General features: G+C 39.2%; 1 protein-coding gene across 4 annotated transcripts in view; it reads left to right on the plus strand.

Annotated features, from left to right (window-relative positions):
* LOC101163609 (microtubule-associated protein 4) overlaps nucleotides 1-17,902 on the plus strand; it is an 85,642-nt gene that overhangs the window by 1,564 nt on the left and 66,176 nt on the right. For all 4 annotated transcript variants that reach the window (XM_023964767.1, XM_023964769.1, XM_023964766.1 and 1 more), the window contains exon 2: nucleotides 17,171-17,358. In XM_023964767.1, the coding sequence (XP_023820535.1) occupies nucleotides 17,181-17,358 (178 nt within the window). In that variant the 5' untranslated portion in view covers nucleotides 17,171-17,180. The remainder of the gene's footprint in view (nucleotides 1-17,170; nucleotides 17,359-17,902) is intronic.

Below are 17,902 nucleotides of genomic sequence, written 5' to 3' on the forward strand. Positions count from 1 at the left end.
TATATATATATATATATATATATATATATATATATATATATATATATATATATATATATGTGTGTGTGTATATATATATATATATATATATATATATATATATATATATATATATATATATATATATATATATTATGTATATATATATATATATATATATATATATATATATATATATGTATATATATATATATATATATGTGTGTGTGTATGTGTGTGTGTGTGTGTATATTCACAGTCAGGACCTCACGTATTTGGACAGAGACACATTCTTTCTAATTTAGTTTCTGTACATTACCACAGTGAATTTTAAGTAAAACAACTCAGATGCCATTGAAGTGCCGACTTTCAGATTTTATTCCATGGGTTGAACAAAAAGATTGCATAAAAATGTGAAAAACTAAAGCATTATTTAAACAAAATCCCTTCCTTTCATGGGCTTATAAGTAATTGGACAATTGACTTCCATGCTATTGCATGGGCAGGTGTGGGCAATTCCCTTGTTATGTCATTATGAGTGAAGCAGATAAAGGCCTGGAGTTGATTTGAGGACTCGTGCTTGCATTTTGAAGATTTTGCTGTGAACAGGCAACAGGCGGTCAAAGGAGCTCTCCATGCTTAAAGTTCAATTTCTGAGTATTTATTCAAATTGTTGTGAGTCAGGACCAGACCAGATGCAGAAATGCTGTTGTACAATACTTGTGGGTGTGACATCAAAGCTACTACGTCTAAAGCTACAAGCTCCACTCTGATGCATCTACTTGTCACTACTACATTCATGAACGTCTTTGTTTTCCTCGTCTGGGCACGCATCTGCCCCAAAACTGTACAGCTGGATCTGCAGTTTCGTTGCAATAGTAATGTAAGTGGCTGTAAGCTAGCAGAAGAACACGTAACCTGGTGGATGATGGGAAAGGGGGTGGGCTTATTCAGCGACAACAATCTCGTTCACAACTCAGAAGTTAAATCTTAATCGATTAATGCCGCACTGCAGGAACTATCCATTCGAAAACGACAGGTTTTCTGGTTTTGAAAATTGCATAAACACAAGAAAAAAAACCCCACTAGAAATAGTTTCAAAATAGATTTAAAAATAAAGGTCAGAGTGGGGCTTCAATGAGTGAGGAGATCATGCACTTGGTAACTTTAGGAATTGTGGTTTCGATGACATCCAATCAAAATGCTGCTTTAAATATTTATTTGTTCTCCCAAACAGTTTTATGGACATTTTCCTCCATAATCAACAGCATTGTGTCCGTATGGATTTGTTTTCCCCACAGTCCGTCTCAAATCCTCTTTGACCTTTTCTGTTGCTTTGTTTTGTCTTACCAGCAGTACAAAAGTATTTTTTGTTTTGTAAATTATTTTTTTGACTGATTCTCGGCAAAATTCAATTGTTTTCTTTTAGAAATGGCGCCATATTTGTGAGAAATTTGTTTTTGCGCTGTGAACAGCAGAAAGGAGTATGTGGGTCATGCCCATGATCGTTTGCCAAATCCTCTTCTTTAGCTTCTCAACAGTAAAAGATGGATTGGCAAGGACGTTTGTTAAAACAAAGAAATAACCAACCAAACACATTTTCCCTTTACTTTTCCTGCAATATTTGTATATAAAATGTACATTTTAACATCAGCTAAACTGCTGTTAATTTATTTTTGTAGTTGTTGCAAATACATTATTATTCATCTATGGTTGTAAAAATAACAATTGAAGGTGTTTTAATTCTCATCTAACACAACCAAATGCAGAGCAACTTAGTGAGCCCACCTACCGTTTCTATGGAGTCCGCCTGCAGAGAAAGGGCCAAACACACACAAATAACACGTTCCATTAGAATAACACTAAATGTAAGTGAAATTATAGCTGAAAGTATGCCTCTCTAGCAATTTTTCCATTTGTGCAAAATGCAAAATAACAACTGAATGTTATTTGAACTGAGCAGACAATGTTTAGATGATTTGATAAAAAGCTGCATTTTTTAAAATGTGTGGCCTCAGAGTTAATTGGTAGTTTTCCAATGATACTAATGTTAATCCATTAACTATAGAGGGGAAGAAAACATTGAAGGATTTCAATAATTATTCAATCGGAATGCTTGCATGCTTGAAGTTCAAAAGAGGAATTGAAAAACTATTTATAAACTCCATTATATATACATGATAATGTTAAAAATCCTTCTCAGACATATTTTCTAGCAGGGTTTAAAGACCAGGTGATTGATTTTAAGATGTTCCAAGCAACTATTGAAACCAAGACAACTCAATCTATCACACATGCTAAAGTTATTTATTTTTAATAACTAACTACATGTATATTTGTCAGACCCTATAACTCTTTTACAGTTTATAAAAAACATTGAGTTTGGAGGTGTTTGTTTTTTCATTGGGTGTTTGGGTTTATGTGGCTTTAAAATCTTAAGAGTTATAATGTAACTCCTTCTTTTGGTGTGTAATAAAAACCTAAAAAATACCTAAACCCTCCTGACTAACAAGACCACTGATGTGTATTGACTGCTCTTCACCTGGTGTTCATACCCAAACAGTGAAACACGGTGGTGGTTGTATCATGTTTAAGAAAAGAGGATATTTGCCCCGTATGGGTCAGTATGTTTGAGGATCTGCTAAATTTTAAACAATTCAACCAAAGTTAGGGTAAGTAATTCCCCAATTTCACCAATACCTACGCAGCACTTTATTTTGTTTTTTCATTATGAATAGTACCTGATCATTTATTTAGTGCAGTTTGGGTGAGACAATGAGCCAATACTATAGTTTGGGGTCAACAGACTGTCAAATAATCGGCCAAGAAGTGTTGCTACTCTGACCTACATTCTTGATGTGAGAAAACCACTTGAAACACACACAGAATAGTGATATCTTGCAGCCACTACAACATTATAAATAAAACTAACCTAAAATCTTTAAAGCAGATTTTTAGAATATGAATATCTTCCGCCGTTAAACATGACCCTAAGCAGAGAACTGAAGAAGAAGCAGCCATCATTTTTTAGATAAATCCTTGGAGTGCAGTTGCTCTGAGGAAAAGACATCCTGTAATTCCTTTTACTGTGTATCTCTTCAGCTTCATAGCTGTTCTACTCTAGGTAAAAAAGGTAAAAGGTAAAAGGTAAAAAAAAAAAAAAACTGCTGTTAGCCGCTAATGCATTTCAGTTGATAATAGTTATTTGAGTATATGACGACAGTCAAAGCATCAGCGTTCTTGGAGCAAACTTCTTTTTGTTAACAGGATGTCTAAACTCCTAAAAAGGCAGCGCTCTGTTGTGCATTATTACCTTGTTTTTTGCAGGAGTTGCATTCAAAAAATAACCCACAATACATAAAATCCACAAAGTAGGATTGCAGATGTTTTAAGGTTTTAAAACCCCTCAATAGACACTTTATACACTTTTCTCAGACATGCGTTAACATTTTCACACTGATAGATAGATAGATAGATAGATAGATAGATAGATAGATAGATAGATAGATAGATAGATAGATAGATAGATAGATAGATAGATAGATAGATAGATAGATAGATAGATAGATAGATAGATAGATAGATAGATAGATAGATGACTTAATTAATCCCACAATGGGGAAATTTCATTTATCTGTAGCAGCAAAAACGACATTCCGTTTTTTGAATTTTTTTGAATTTTTTTGAATTTTCACTTCTGTTTACTCTCAAAGTACAAACCTTTGCAGAAAAGAAGTTCACTGTTATAGAATGAAAACAAAGATCTGCTTACAATCAAAGATTTTTGTAGATTTGGCAATTGAGTGCATTCTGAACAGAAGAGGAGATTGATTGACAATGATCTACAGCCAATCAGGACACAGTACGCTGTAAAAAATAGTAATTCTGTGAGGGGTGAACTGCAATATAGTGAAAAGTACTTGATCTTTTAATAAAAGAAAATAAATGTTTAAATATATCCCTCTCAAATATCGGGAAAAAATATATTTTGATAAATATGGGATCTTCTCTGATTCAGGGATGTGGAAAGAAGAAGATTTTAATAATATCTCTGTGGACCGAGACCATCTCACAAGTCTTTTAAAGAACTTTATCAAGCCCAGCATCATAATATTAGCTAATATTGAGTTTAAATTACACTGAAATATATTTTTGCGGGGAAAAAAACATTTATAGGTTAAAATGATAAAATAAAGCAAGTTTTAGGTGAAGTATTCTAGGAATGGTCATTTTGGGGGATTTGTTGTTGCTTTCACAGCTCTTCTCTCATATTCATGGTTAGGTAGCAGCCTGAGAGTACATAATCTGGACAAAATCTGTGGGAACAAATCGGTTCACAGGGGCTCATCAGCAGGATGCCTGCTATTCCTTTTGGAGATTACAACTACAATTTATGTTTTGATGTCTATTGTGTAGATTTAGTGATCCCCCCCACTGCCTCACAGCACAGAGCTGACAGGTATTATGTGGTGGAACTGGACGTGTTGGACAGCGTCTTGGCAACAATGACAGAGATGCAGAACAAGGTAACAGATTTGCAAATGAAAGATATTGTTTGATTGGTTTGGAATTAACCCTACGTATATATACTTAAAACACAAAATGTTGCAAATAAATAAAAAAATAATAAAAAAACCAGAAAGGGATTCATTCAAATTTACTCCCTGGTTATGCGAAGATTCATAACCCCTTTTTGTAATAGTAAAACCTGTCCAACACAAAAAGCCTTCAGCTCTCATCTGTTTGCTTAGTTGTTGGACAGAACAAGTAAAAAAAATAATAACAATAAAAAAGGAATAATCCCCTACGTGAGATAGAACCAAGCTGTTGTCCTCAAAAACACTTGAGGTTTCAGAACATTGAACAGATCTGTGAAGACTCCCATTCATTTAGGATGGTTCAATGGCAGAAGAAGTAAAAAAAAAAGTAATCTAGACTTAGCTATTTAAGATGTTGCGCTTCTTATTAATCTTAGGTGATTGATAACTTAATGCTTTCTTGGCCTCTATTATCTAAGAGAAATTAGATGATTCCCATCACGGCATCACGGCACCCACATGGCAAAGTACAAAGGTGTCTAACTCAATAGCGAGAAGTGACGAGGCTCAGAAATGGATCAGACATGACATCACGTGGTTGAAGACAGGAGAGGGGATAAGAAGCACTGTTTGCTTCCTATCTTCATCATCCGTTTCCTGTGTGCTTCCGTCAGAGCGAGGTCAGGGCTTTACAAAAGTAAAGGTCACTGGTGTCCCGCTGATTGCAGGACTGAGATCAGAGCTGACAGTGAAGAACGAGTAAGCACAAAATGTCCCCTCCACCAATGATGCCTTTAAAACACGAAACCTCTGTATAGGATGGCTTTCTTTAGCTTCAAATCAAGAGTATAAAAGCTTCACAAATCATAGATTTCCCATGTTCCCTTTTACATAAACTGTGTTGTGCTTTTGAAAAAGTTGCATTGGTATGATGAATATCTTCTTGCAGCCTAACTGGAAACAATCAAAAATACTATAAAAATTACACATTGATTGGTCTAGAAAGGCTAAAAAGTAACTAAATCTTTGGATATAACCACACCAGAAGAAGGAAGACGATGCACCCTAATGTGAATTAAAAATATCTTTATATTAACTATATTAACCATTTAAATGACATGTTTGTTATTTCATCTACACTGTTTAACCTCTTTCACAGACCCTTCTCTCAATTGCTTTGCAAACAAGTCGACCCAGTCACGCATCCCACCCTGACAGACTTGCACTGTTGGTATGTTATCTGGGAGATGTGCTGACCGTCCGCACCTGTGTGTGTGTGTTTACATGTGTGTGTGTGTGTGTGTGTGTGTGTGTGTGCAGACGGGTTGACACAGCGTGTGGTCAGCAGTAATCAAAATTGCTGCCCGTCAGACGCTTTCCTGTACATGCATGTGAGTAGGCGTGTCAGAGCTCATCAAGAAGCTGCTGAGTCACCATGGTGACTGGCTGGGCAGCCATGGCAGGAATTCTGTTAGTATTGTGAATGCCATGAATGTGAAAAGATGAAAGTGGTCTTGTTAGGAAGCTGTGTTTCAGATGTAAAGCCTAACATAAAAAAATCCAGATGTCTTTAACATCAATGTTTTCATGCTGGACATTTTGATGCAACTGATGGACTTAAAGGCACCAGAGCACATAGATGTATCTGTGATTTTGCCAGATATCTGATCCCAGACATATTACAGGAGATTATTTTGAGAATTTCAAAGGATTTTCAAATGATAAGAAAGTAGCTCAAACAAAAATATCATTGATGTTTCTCTTCAGAATTTTCAGTCTGAATACACCCAAGTGGACCCTGGTCCTGGACCAGGAGCCGCTCCCTGACCCTTCATTAGAGGTGTACTTGGTTTGCTTCCAATCAGACTGAGCTCCGGTTCGCTCTGAGATTCCTCAGTCTGAATACAATCCTTTCCTGGAACAGAGCAACTGAACCAAAACGGCCGCCGTAGCCGACATGAGCAGAGTAGGAATGTAGCAACAGATATAATGCAACAATTGTCGTTTTATCAAACAGAAAAAAAGAGTCAAATTGTTTATTTGTCACACGTTTTATTTTAACAGCTGAAAACGCTTCTTACATGCTTTTCTGTGTTTTGCTACGCGGCATGTGCTCAACAGGCGCTGCTGTGAAATCTTAAAAGCTACCTTGTAGTTCCTTAACAGAATTCTCTTGAAATAATGCAATAACACCACAACGATGAGACACAGAAACTCATTGAAATGTGTTTGGATGAATTTGGATCAATTCAAAATCCTTTTTAACACGATACAAATTGCTTCTCACCGTTTTCCCTTCAATCTATATGTCAAACATTTTTCTGTTCTTAGCTGTCTTCTTGCCAGTAACCGCCCTGCAGCATGCCTGCACTGGACCAAGAAAGCGAGTAAAAAGTGTTTAGCCTGACATTGATATAGACGTTCAAAAGTTGTGAGCGAAATATAAAGCGCAGGACTTAACATAATTTCTGCCTCTAGTTGCTGTGTTCTGCCTTCACAATTCCTGACCAAATGAATGAAGAAATCTTTAGTCACATGGTTTTCTTTACAAGCTATGGTCTGGAACAGGAAAGTCAGGAAATACAGAACAAACGGAAGATTCAGGACTCGATCCGAACCAAATTAAGTGGAGTGGGTCCGGACCAATGGAAAGCAAATCATCCTCCATCTATCCTCTGCATCCTCCTCACACCAGTTACCTTTATACCTTCACTACATCTATGAATCTCCTCTTGCCTGATTGCTCCAACCTCTGCATCCTTTTATTAACATAATCACTGTTGCTCTCTAAAGTTGTTCAAAACATCTCAATCTGGCTTCCCTGTATTTATCTGTAAAGCTTCCAACATGTGCTGTTCCCCTGATGTACGTACTCAACATCTTCATCTCTGCCTCCTGTCTCTTTCTCAGAGTCTCTAAACCAACAACATGGCTGCTCTTGCCACAGTCTTCTACACCTTTACTTTCATTCTGGCTGACACTCTTTTGTCACAAATCACACCTGAAACCTTCATCCATGTGCTTCAGCCTGAGTCCACTCGCCGCTGCACCTCTTTTTGTCACAAAGTCCTTAAAGTCCTCCACCTTCTTAACTTCTGTTCCCTGTAACCTCATCGTTCCACTCATCTACACACTGATACTCTGTCTCTCTGCAGCTGACCTTCCTTCCTGTCCTTTACTCTGTTGGTAAAATTCCGCACCTAAGCCGTTTACTCACTGTAGTTGTTTGTGATCTTGGATCCACAGAAACTCTGCATGAAGCCATGCTGTCCCACATTATCTAGTGGTTCTTTTGTTTGGTCTGCTCCTGAGTTTAGATGAACTTTCACGCTTTCCAAACAAAGCAGACTATCCGAGGAAACCAACTTCGGTGCTAATAATTAAGCAAGAGTTGAATGAGTCAGTGGAAACACGTCTTAACGTTTACAAAGTTCCTATCATCAGTACTAGGCCTGCACAATATACCGCAAATTTTTGCATCGCGACATTAAGCTGTGCAATATGCATACCGCTAAAGACGACGAAAATCGCAATAAATGGTTACCTTAAATGTGCTAAAACAATCTCATGGCAGCTTGAATTATTGAACAAATGAAATAAATCCCTTTATGCATTTAACCAATCGGAAGGATCAATCAGATGAGCCCTTTTATGTTTGATGTTTGCCTCCTACGTCGACGAGGGTCATTTGGAGTATAATTTTTAAACTGTTGCAGTGAAATGGAAATGATGTTTTTGGTTGTTTTGCCTTTTGTTTATATACCGCGAATTATATCGTTATCGCAATATTAATCACCAATATCGCATATCGCGAGTTTTCCTCATATCGTGCAGCCCTAATCAGTACCTTTTAGATAACTGGTATTTTTTCAGAAAGAAAATAATATTTCTGTTCAGTTGCAGGCTTGCAAGGTATGCATTGTTGTTTCTTATGTAGCAAACTGACAAACTGTCATCAACAAATCATACTTGAAACTGTAGGAAGGAAATCATGCAGACAATATTTCATTGTTATAAACTAATTGCATTTTAGTTTAAAGAATGGTTTATTTTATATTTGTTTTTAGGAGATTTATGCAAAATGCAGCTGTTAATCTAACTTTTTTCACTCATTTTGATCAGAGAAACGATCATTAATCTGATTTGTTCCTCATGTTTACTCCCCCTCATATTCTGTCCTTCTGCTTTAGTGTTTCTCTGAACATGAATTTTTCACTTGGCTGAGCAGCAAAACTGAAACAGAACTCGGTCCACTTTTATGTCCCTCTGTTGCTTTTTTAGCTGCGAGGAGTCGATTCCTGCCGCAGCAAAGGTGCTCTTTGCAGTTGCAAACCGGATGCATGCCATTTACCATTTCTCTGCACAACAGAATCCTCAAAGCTGTTCATTTTAGGAACAGATTATGCCCCAGAATTGAGATTAGCATGATCTGTTGGGAATACCCGCACATGCAGCTTGTGTTTTCAGCTCCTATAAACCCCTGCAGAGCTCTTTGAACGGCAATAATTCTGACACTGCACTTTCCGCCACCAGTGAGCACCATCAATGCAGGAGGAGTTCACACCCCAGGGCCACTGACCTCTCCATTCACTGCGGTTACATCATTAGCACAGACTTTCATATCGTTTTGTGAGTCATCTATGGGCTGCAGAGGCCTGAAGCTCAGCAACAAAGTTTTCTAGTATACTACCGGCAGGTAAAAAAAAGACAATGTTTCTTTTTGTGCCTTCGAAACCGGAAAATACTCTCTTTCTTTAAATAGTTTTATAAAAATATAAAGATTGAATAGATTCACCCTTAGTTATTCTTTAACAGATATCATAAGCATTATACATATATGTACAACAATCGACTAAATAGTAACCAAAAATCTATTTAATCTGGTGTGGGAGACAATATAAGGATCTTGGAGTTTAATTGAAGTAATGCAGCATTGACTCGCTCATTAGTATCACGCACTGAATCCCTTGTGTATTATGGTGTTACAGTTTGGGTTTTAAATGCAGGATTATGTAAGAACGATTCGATTTTGTGGAGGATGGCCTGATTATGTAGCAGATGGATTTGGAAATGGACATGCCGTGGATGTAGATGCAAGGCATTGTGGGTATGAAAGCAGTTTTTAAACCTTTAGAAAGCTAAATCTGCCTGTGCAGTCCCAGAAAACTGTTTCCTCTTTCATTTTCTGTGTAGACCCTGTTTTTACAAACAATGTCAGTTTGTTGAATCTTCAAACGTTTTTTACAAATTCTAAAATTGATTACAGAAGTCTTTGGAAAAACACAATGTTTGATTGCCTGATTTGGCATTGGATGTTCTAAAAAATACAATAATATAAAATAATTTAACAACATTGATATTTTCTGTCTCCATGTAGAAAAAATACACTACTATTAACATAAATAGAGAAAACAAGCATTGCTATCTAATAACTATTTACTGGTGGGATACATACTGTAGATGGTCAGTTTAACTTGACTGTTTAGCTTTTGTTGTAAAAATGTATGTTAATATATAGTTAAAGCAAAAAGTCCTTACTTGCTTACACTGCAAAAATAGGCCCCAACAAAGTTCAGTAGCTCAAAAATTCTTAAATTAAAAATATAAATTTAATTTGCAAAAGTAAAGCTGCTAAAATGGACTTACCAAGAATTCTTATTTTAAGGGAAAAATTCTCTTCCCCAAGACTTGTTTTCCTAAACTATGATTATTTTGCTATTGAAAATACTTTCTTGATAAAAACATTTTTATTGCAAGACAGAAAACAAGACAAGGGTGTCTTTACTTTCTTAAGAATTAGTTTTTGGAGTGTTTTAAAAACACAGCTAAGGAGAGATTCGAAAAAATGTATAGTTACCATAATTTAAAAGTATATTATTTTCATTTTAATTTGCACAAAAGAAGGAATGTATCTAATTTTGATATTTTTTTTCTTTTTCTCACGTTTATTTATCAATTTTGATTTCAGACGTACACAGTCATCTGCTTTCAGACTGAAGCATTATTCCAAGTTGATTCTAATAGCTTTTTTTAACAAATTTAACAAATATTTGTAATTTGTTTCAAAAATGTTGCTGCAGAGCTGTAAAACAAAAGCAATTTAACAAATGTTTCTGTCTTTGATATGAACAATTTTTGCTATTAAACTCAGTCAATCCAAATGCAGCTCTCTGTCTTTTTCTTAACTGTTTTTGGATTTTTTTTCCACAAGTATTTTTTTTATAATAAACTAAGCACAAAAGTACGACGGAGTATTAGGGCCACCAAAAAAAAAAAATTAGAGCCACCAAAAAAAAAAAAAAGTAAAATTACGAGATTTTATCTCGTAAATTTAGGAGATAAAAACTCGTAAATTTACGACTTTTTATCTCATAAATTTACGACTTAAAATCTCATAAATTTACGAGAAAAAAGTCGTAGATTAAGGAAAAAACACCGAAGTTGTCCGTTTATCTGAACCTAGCTTGAAGATGAAGTATGCTGAGCCTTTTGTGAAGCTTCATTTCCGGATTATTATAGGTTTAAAACAAAGAGATTCTGAAACTTTTGGCGATCAGATTAGTTTCCATGTAGCAGTCTTTCCGGGGTTCAGTGTCCGTAAAGCGGAGTATAATATGTAAAATAAGGAGCTCAGAGACACGTTTGGGTGTAGACAATCGCTGCAGCCTTTATTTTCCTTTTCATTCACATATCCTGAAGTTCATTTGTCTCATTACGTCATGAACCTGTCATCCCAACACCAATGCGGAAGTAAACAGTGTTACAAGCGCCCCCTCCTGCAGATGAAATGTCCCGTTTCAGCATAAAACAATAAAGAGGAATGAAAATAGTGTTTTATATTAGCTTTGGAACGTTGAAAATGCCAAAAAAGTGCTCTTCCTTTTGTGTGACGGAAGCGTCACACAGACGTAGAGTCTTGTCTTTGGTAGAGGAAGAAAGGATTCAAGCGAACAGCTGCAGGGACACCGACGACGGCTTCATCGGGCTGCAGAGATCCTGCAAACCAACCATCAATAAATAAAACTTTAATGAATCGTAAATCAAACAAATGACCTTCCAGACATTTGGAACCTTATCAATAAACATTCAGCTCACCTGTTCAACAAAGTTTAGTCGGTCTTCTCTGCGGCTGCACGGCGTTCACCTGCTGCTCTGCATGCTCACTTCCACTGTAATCTCCTAAAATTACGACTTTTTATCTCCTAAATTTACGAGATAAAATCTCGTAATTTTACTTTTTTTTTTTTTTTTTTTTGGTGGCTCTAAATTTTTTTTTTTGGTGGCCCTAATACTCCGTCGTACAAAAGACTTATGGGTGGATGAAGTATTTTTTGTTTATTTCTATCTAACAAGTAAAACACCCAAATAGCTTTTTTGACCTTTTTATTTTGTCAGTTGCCTCATACTGGAGAAGCAGATGATTGCAGTTTGTTTTAGGCCGTTAATCCTTGTTTTGGTCTCTTTCAACCCCTCTGAGAATTATCAGGCCTTCAGGAGCCAAATGCTACACTGTGTTCACTTTCTAGTCATTAATTGACTGCTGAGTAATGGTAGTACACAGTGAGTCCACAAGAGCTTTTAACTAAAAATAGATACCTGCTGCTAAAGCAAGCGCTCAAATTAAAACAATGTTCTGAAATAGACCAAAAAGCTGCTTTGAGCTGAGCTTTGTGTGCCACAGTTTCTATAGTGAGAAGATGTCTAAGGCCTGTTTGTCTAAAATAGAAAATATGTAATAAGTAAAGAGGAATTTCAAGGGATCTGGGGTCTGAGAGCAAACAAAAAAATCAAAATCTTTGCTATATCAAAGTTACAGTGTCTGACACTGGTAGAGATGCTTTTCTTGACCTTGACTTATCAGCATTCCGACAATTTGTTGTAGAGATGTCAACCATAAGGTTTTTTTTTTTTTTAGGCTTGCGCTGATGCCCTGCAGCTTCAAATTTTTATCTGAGAAACAATTTGTCTTGACCACCTACATAATATTTCTTCCAGTTTAAAAGTCTGTCTTTTAAGTATCAAAGGTCTTGGTGTCTGAGAAACACATGTTTAAAGGCTGAAGAAAACATGCAGGCTGTTAATAGGAATATTAATAAGAACTGTTGTGGCTGGAAAACTTCTATTTTCATCTAAAGCACAACAGTCTGAAGTCGTAATCGACTAAAAGATGAAAAAAGGAGACCTCAGATTTCGGTTGTTTGGCCTTCAGTAAAGCAATAAATGTTGCAGAATGATGCACAAAAAGGGAAACAGAGATTAGGAAGAACTATTTAGGACAGGCTCAACTGTACTTAAGAATGATCTTGGTGTTTAACACATTTATTGATGGATGTTCAAAGGTCTTTCTTGCAAAGTTAGAAAGATTAAGTAATGTATGTTCGGAATTGGTGATAGAAAAAAAAAGCTAGAGGGAGAGGGCTAAGGGGGGGCAGAAAGAAAGGGAATATGTGGACTGTCCATTCGGCTCCATTCATCCTTCCACAAAACAGTAGCTCACAGTTCTGGTCAAGTCCTGATAACTCTCTACTGTATGTGTTCGTTCTGGCTGCCAGCCATGTAGTGTGTGTGTGTACGTTTTTGAAGACAAAGACAGCTTGTTGGAGGAGTGTATGGATGGAAGGGGACAAACAGTGGCTTGGGACAGACTGAAAAAATAGCTTGCTGATGGGTCCTGTAATCTAAATATTGGAAAGTTACTCAATTACTCTGCTGCTGGTTAAAGGCTTCGTTAAAATCAAGGTATAGAATATTTTTTAGCTTTCCAAGGATATAATTCCATGTATTTTGTTTGGTTTGATTTATACCAATTAAACCAGAGTTCATTTTGGTACAGATCAACTGTGCAGGTGTAAATACACTCATTCAAATCCATCCATCTCAATCCATCCATCTTCCTCCGTCTTTCCGGGATCGGGTCGCGGGGGCAGCAGTCTAAGCAGAGATGCCTAGACTTACCTCGCCCCAGCCACTTCCTCCAGCTCCCCTGGGGGAACTCCGAGGCGTTCCAAGGCCAGCCGAGAGAATTTCTGTCCATAAAAACTATGAACAGAACCGGTGATAAAGGGCAGCCCTGCTGGAGTCCAACGTGGACCGGGAACAGGTCTGACTTACTGTCGGCTATGCGAACCAAGCTCCTACTCCGGTCATACAGAGACCGGACAGCCCTCAGTAAGGCTCCCCGGACCCCATACTCCCAGAGCATCCTCCAAAGGATACCACGGAGGACGCGGTTGAACGCCTTCTCCAAATCCACAAAACACATGGGGACTGGATAAGCGAACTCCCACAATCCCTCCAGCACCCTAGATTGGGTGTAGAGCTGGTCCGCTGTTCCACGACTAGGACGGAAACCGCAGTCTTGTTCATGAATCCGAGGTTCGACTATGAGTCGGACTCTCCTCTCCAGTACCCTGGCATAGACTTTCCCAGGGAGGCTGAGTGTAATTCCCCTGAAGTTGGAACACACCCTACGGTCCCCCTTCTCAAAGAGGGGAACCACCACCCCTGTTTGCCAGTCCAGTGGTACAGTTCCCGACTGCCACGCAATGCTGCAGAGACGTGTCAGCCAAGACACTCTCACAGCATCCAGGGACTTGAGGTACTCAGGGCGGACTTTATCCACTCCCGGGGCCTTGCCACTGAGGAGCTCGTTGACTATCTCAGTCAGTGACTTCAGCTTGGGTAAAAAACATCCTCACCCCAAAGTCCTCGTTCTCTGCTTCTTCAAAAGAGGGCTTGTCAGTGGGATTGAGGAGATCCTCGAAGTATTCCTTCCACCGGCCGACAATGTCCCCATTCGAAGTCAACAGCCCCCCACCTGCACTGAAAACGGTGCCTGTGAGGAGAACTGCTTTCCCCTCCTGAGGCGCCGGATGGTCTGCCAGAATTTTTGGAGGCCAACCGATAGTCCTTCTCCATGGCCTCACCGAACCCCTCCCAGGACTCAATGTCTCCAACCTCCCTTGGTACCTGTTTGAAGTTCTCCCAGATGTGGGAGTTAAAGACTTCCCTAACGGAGGGCTCAGCCAGACATTCCCAGCAGACCCTCACAGTATGTTTGGGTCTTCCAAGTCTTTCCGGCCTCCTTCCCTGCCAGCGAATCCAACACACCACCAGTTAGTGATCGGTGGACAGCTCTGCCCCTCTCTTCACCCGAGTGTCAAAGACACAGGGCCGAAGGTCACCTGAAACAACTACAAAGTCGATCATTGACATCCAGCCCAGGGTGTCCTGATGCCCGGTGTATTGATGGACACTCTTGTGCTCGAAAATGGTGTTTGTTATGGACAAACTATGACGAGCACAGAAGTCCAATAATAAAACACCACTCGGGTTCAGATCGGGGGGGGGCATTCCTACCAAACACGCCCCTCCAGGTGCCACTGTCATTGCCCTCGTGGGCATTGAAGTCCCCCAGAAGGACAATGGAGTCTCCCGTTGGGGCACTTTCCAGTACCCCTTCGAGAGACACCAAGAAGGTCTGGTACTCCAAACTGCTGTTCGGCCCTCAAGCCGAAACCACAGTAAGGGACCTGTCCCCCACCCAGAGGCGGAGGGACATGACCCTCTCGTCCACCGGAGTGAACTCCAACACTTGGTGGCTGAGTAAGCCCACACCAGCCCGCCGCCTCTCACCTTGAGCAACTCCAGAGTGGTAGAGAGTCCAACCCCTCTCTAAGGACTGAGTTTCAGAGCCCAGGCTATGTGTGGAGGAGCCCGACTATATCTAGACGGTATCTCTCAACTTCTTGCACCAGCTCAGGCTCCTTCCCTCCCAGATAGGTGACGTTCCATGTTCCAATAGCCATGTTCCATGACCGGAGTTTTGGCCGCCGAGGCACCCGCCCTCGACTACCACCCAAACCACATTGCACCGGCCCCTTTTGAGGTCTCCTACGGGTGGTGGGCCCATGGGAGAGTGGTCCCACGTCGCTCCGTGGGGCTGTGCCCGCCCGTGGTCACCTGGCACTCGCCTGCGAGTCCCAACCCCGGTCCTGGCTCCAGAGTGGGGCCCCGGTGACGCCAATCCGGGTGACGTAATCGGGTGTTGTTTCCTTTCATCACGGGGTTCTGAACCGCTCTTTGTCTGGCTCGTCACCCAGGACCTGTCTGCCATGGGAGACCCTACCAGGGGCTTAAGCCCCAGACAGCTTAGCGCACTCGAGGTCTCAAACTCCCCCACCACGTTAAGGTGACGGTTCACTTGTTCAAATAAGCAGACCAAAACGCCAAACCCATAACGCTTCCAAACTAACTTGGTATGATACACTTATGACATGACTATGAACAAGACCCAATCAAACAATGCACTTTTTTGGGACAACAAGCTACCATAGCTGGGCATCAAGAAAACTAGGATCTGTGGAAGTCCATGAGCTGTGGATAAACCTGGAATAATAAGCAGATACAGCACATTTTTGATACTTGGGGGACAAATGCATAATGCAGCTGCTAGAAAAATCACAGAAAGTTAAACAATGTTGAGTTAAAGTGGAAAAACTTTGGGAAAAGCCCATGGACAGAGATTAAAAGCTCCACAGATTTTTGAACTACAAAAGGGTTTTAAGAAACATCTGTAACTAACTGAAAATATTGTGGAGAATTAGGGTTTTATATATAATTTAAGGTAAATAAATATTACAGCATTTTTTTCTACTCATATTACTTTAAAATGTGTAGGGGATTGGCTAAATGCTGATTTTAACAAGAGAACTAACAAAAATATATTTATAAATTAGGAAGTTTTAAACAAACACAATTTACAAAAAAAAAAATTAAAAAAGGGTTGCGCGGTGGCGCAGTGGTTAGCGCTCTTACCTCACAGCGAGAAGTCCCAGCTGGGGGACCTGAAACAGAATTTCAATGGGGGACCTTTCTGTGTGGAGTTTGCATGTTCTCCCCGTGCATGCGTGGGTTTTCTCCGGGGTCTCTGGCTTCCTACTACTGTCCAAAAACATGCTTCATAGGTTGATTGGTTGATCTAAATTGTCCATAGGTGTGAATGTGAGAGTGAATGTGTGTGTGTGATTGTGGCCCTGCGACATACTGGCGACCTGTCCAGGGTGTCCACAAGTGGCCAGGATAGGCTCCGACAGCTCCGTGACCCCAAAGGGACAAAACAGCAGAAGATGAATGAATGGATGAATGAATGAATGAATCAAAAACAACAACAACCAAAACAAACTAAACTAATCATCTTGGGGGGTCTCAACCCATTTATAAAAGTCGAAGGCAAACAATAAACACAAGCTTGGTCTGTCAGTGGGACAGAAAATACACAAACAAAAATGCATAATAGGTTAACAAAACCAAAAATGTAACTACCGGTATACTGGATAATTGAAAAGTTGGATTCAGACATTCAGCAAAAGTAAAGTTGAAAATTTTTTGCCTAAATTGTTGTTAAAATGAAAATAGCCACAGTAAATATGTAAATAAATGAGAAGAATATTACATCCTCTCTAAAAAAAAAAAAATTGCCATGTGGAAATCGAGAGATCTTTTTGTATGTTTGTGCGGTTTGTATCAGAAAAATTGTGGGAATGTTATGTAAGTTCATCTCACCTGAGTCCACTGGCTTGTCAGATACTATAACTTAGTTCTAAGAACTAAGAATGTATGTTAAAGACATTGCTGTCCTTTTTTGTTTTCAGCGATAGGACTATGGACCTTAGTCTGCGAGATGCTCTGGGTGGGGGAGGAGGTGGAGCCCCAGCTGAAGCCCTGCTGAAACGAGACTTTGTGGCCTCTCTGGAGAAAGAGAGCTTTGATGATAAGGTGGGAGAGAAAGTCTCCAAGAGTGACTACAGGCCCTTGCTGGATGGAAAGGACACCAAGAGTGGTAAGCTGCCTTAAGCACACTGAGAAGATGTTGAGTGGAGCTCTGATCATTTCCTACTTTGATGCTTCGCACTGTTTAGCTCTCCACCTCTTAGGAAGGACCTGACAGTGCGCTGGCTGACGGGCATGCTCAAAATCAGTTGTCTACACAGTTCAGCATTACTGTGGTTGAATTTTAATCATTTGAGTGACAATGGCCTCAATTTTGACTCTTCTGAGTGTTTAAAGAGAGACTCTTTTTTAAAGAGAGAGTTTTTATATGTGGACAAACAGCTAAGATCTGCTTTCTCTGAAGCAACCATACATTTATTAATAAAAGAAACATTTTTACATTATACTGAAGCAAATATTTCTGATTTCTTTTTTCTTTTTTTCTTCTTCAAAAACCAACATAAATATTAGTATGAAAATATACAACAGCTATAGTACCCGCTGATCCCAGACTTGCCAGATATTCCATCACGGATGCTTAGATGTGTTTTATGTCATTTTTGCACACTGGTTGGATGATTGCATGTTGCAACCGAACTCACCCCTGTTGTAAC

The sequence above is a fragment of the Oryzias latipes genome, chromosome 17 (assembly GCF_002234675.1).
Source record: "Oryzias latipes chromosome 17, ASM223467v1".
Classification (NCBI taxonomy): Eukaryota; Metazoa; Chordata; class Actinopteri; order Beloniformes; family Adrianichthyidae; genus Oryzias; species Oryzias latipes.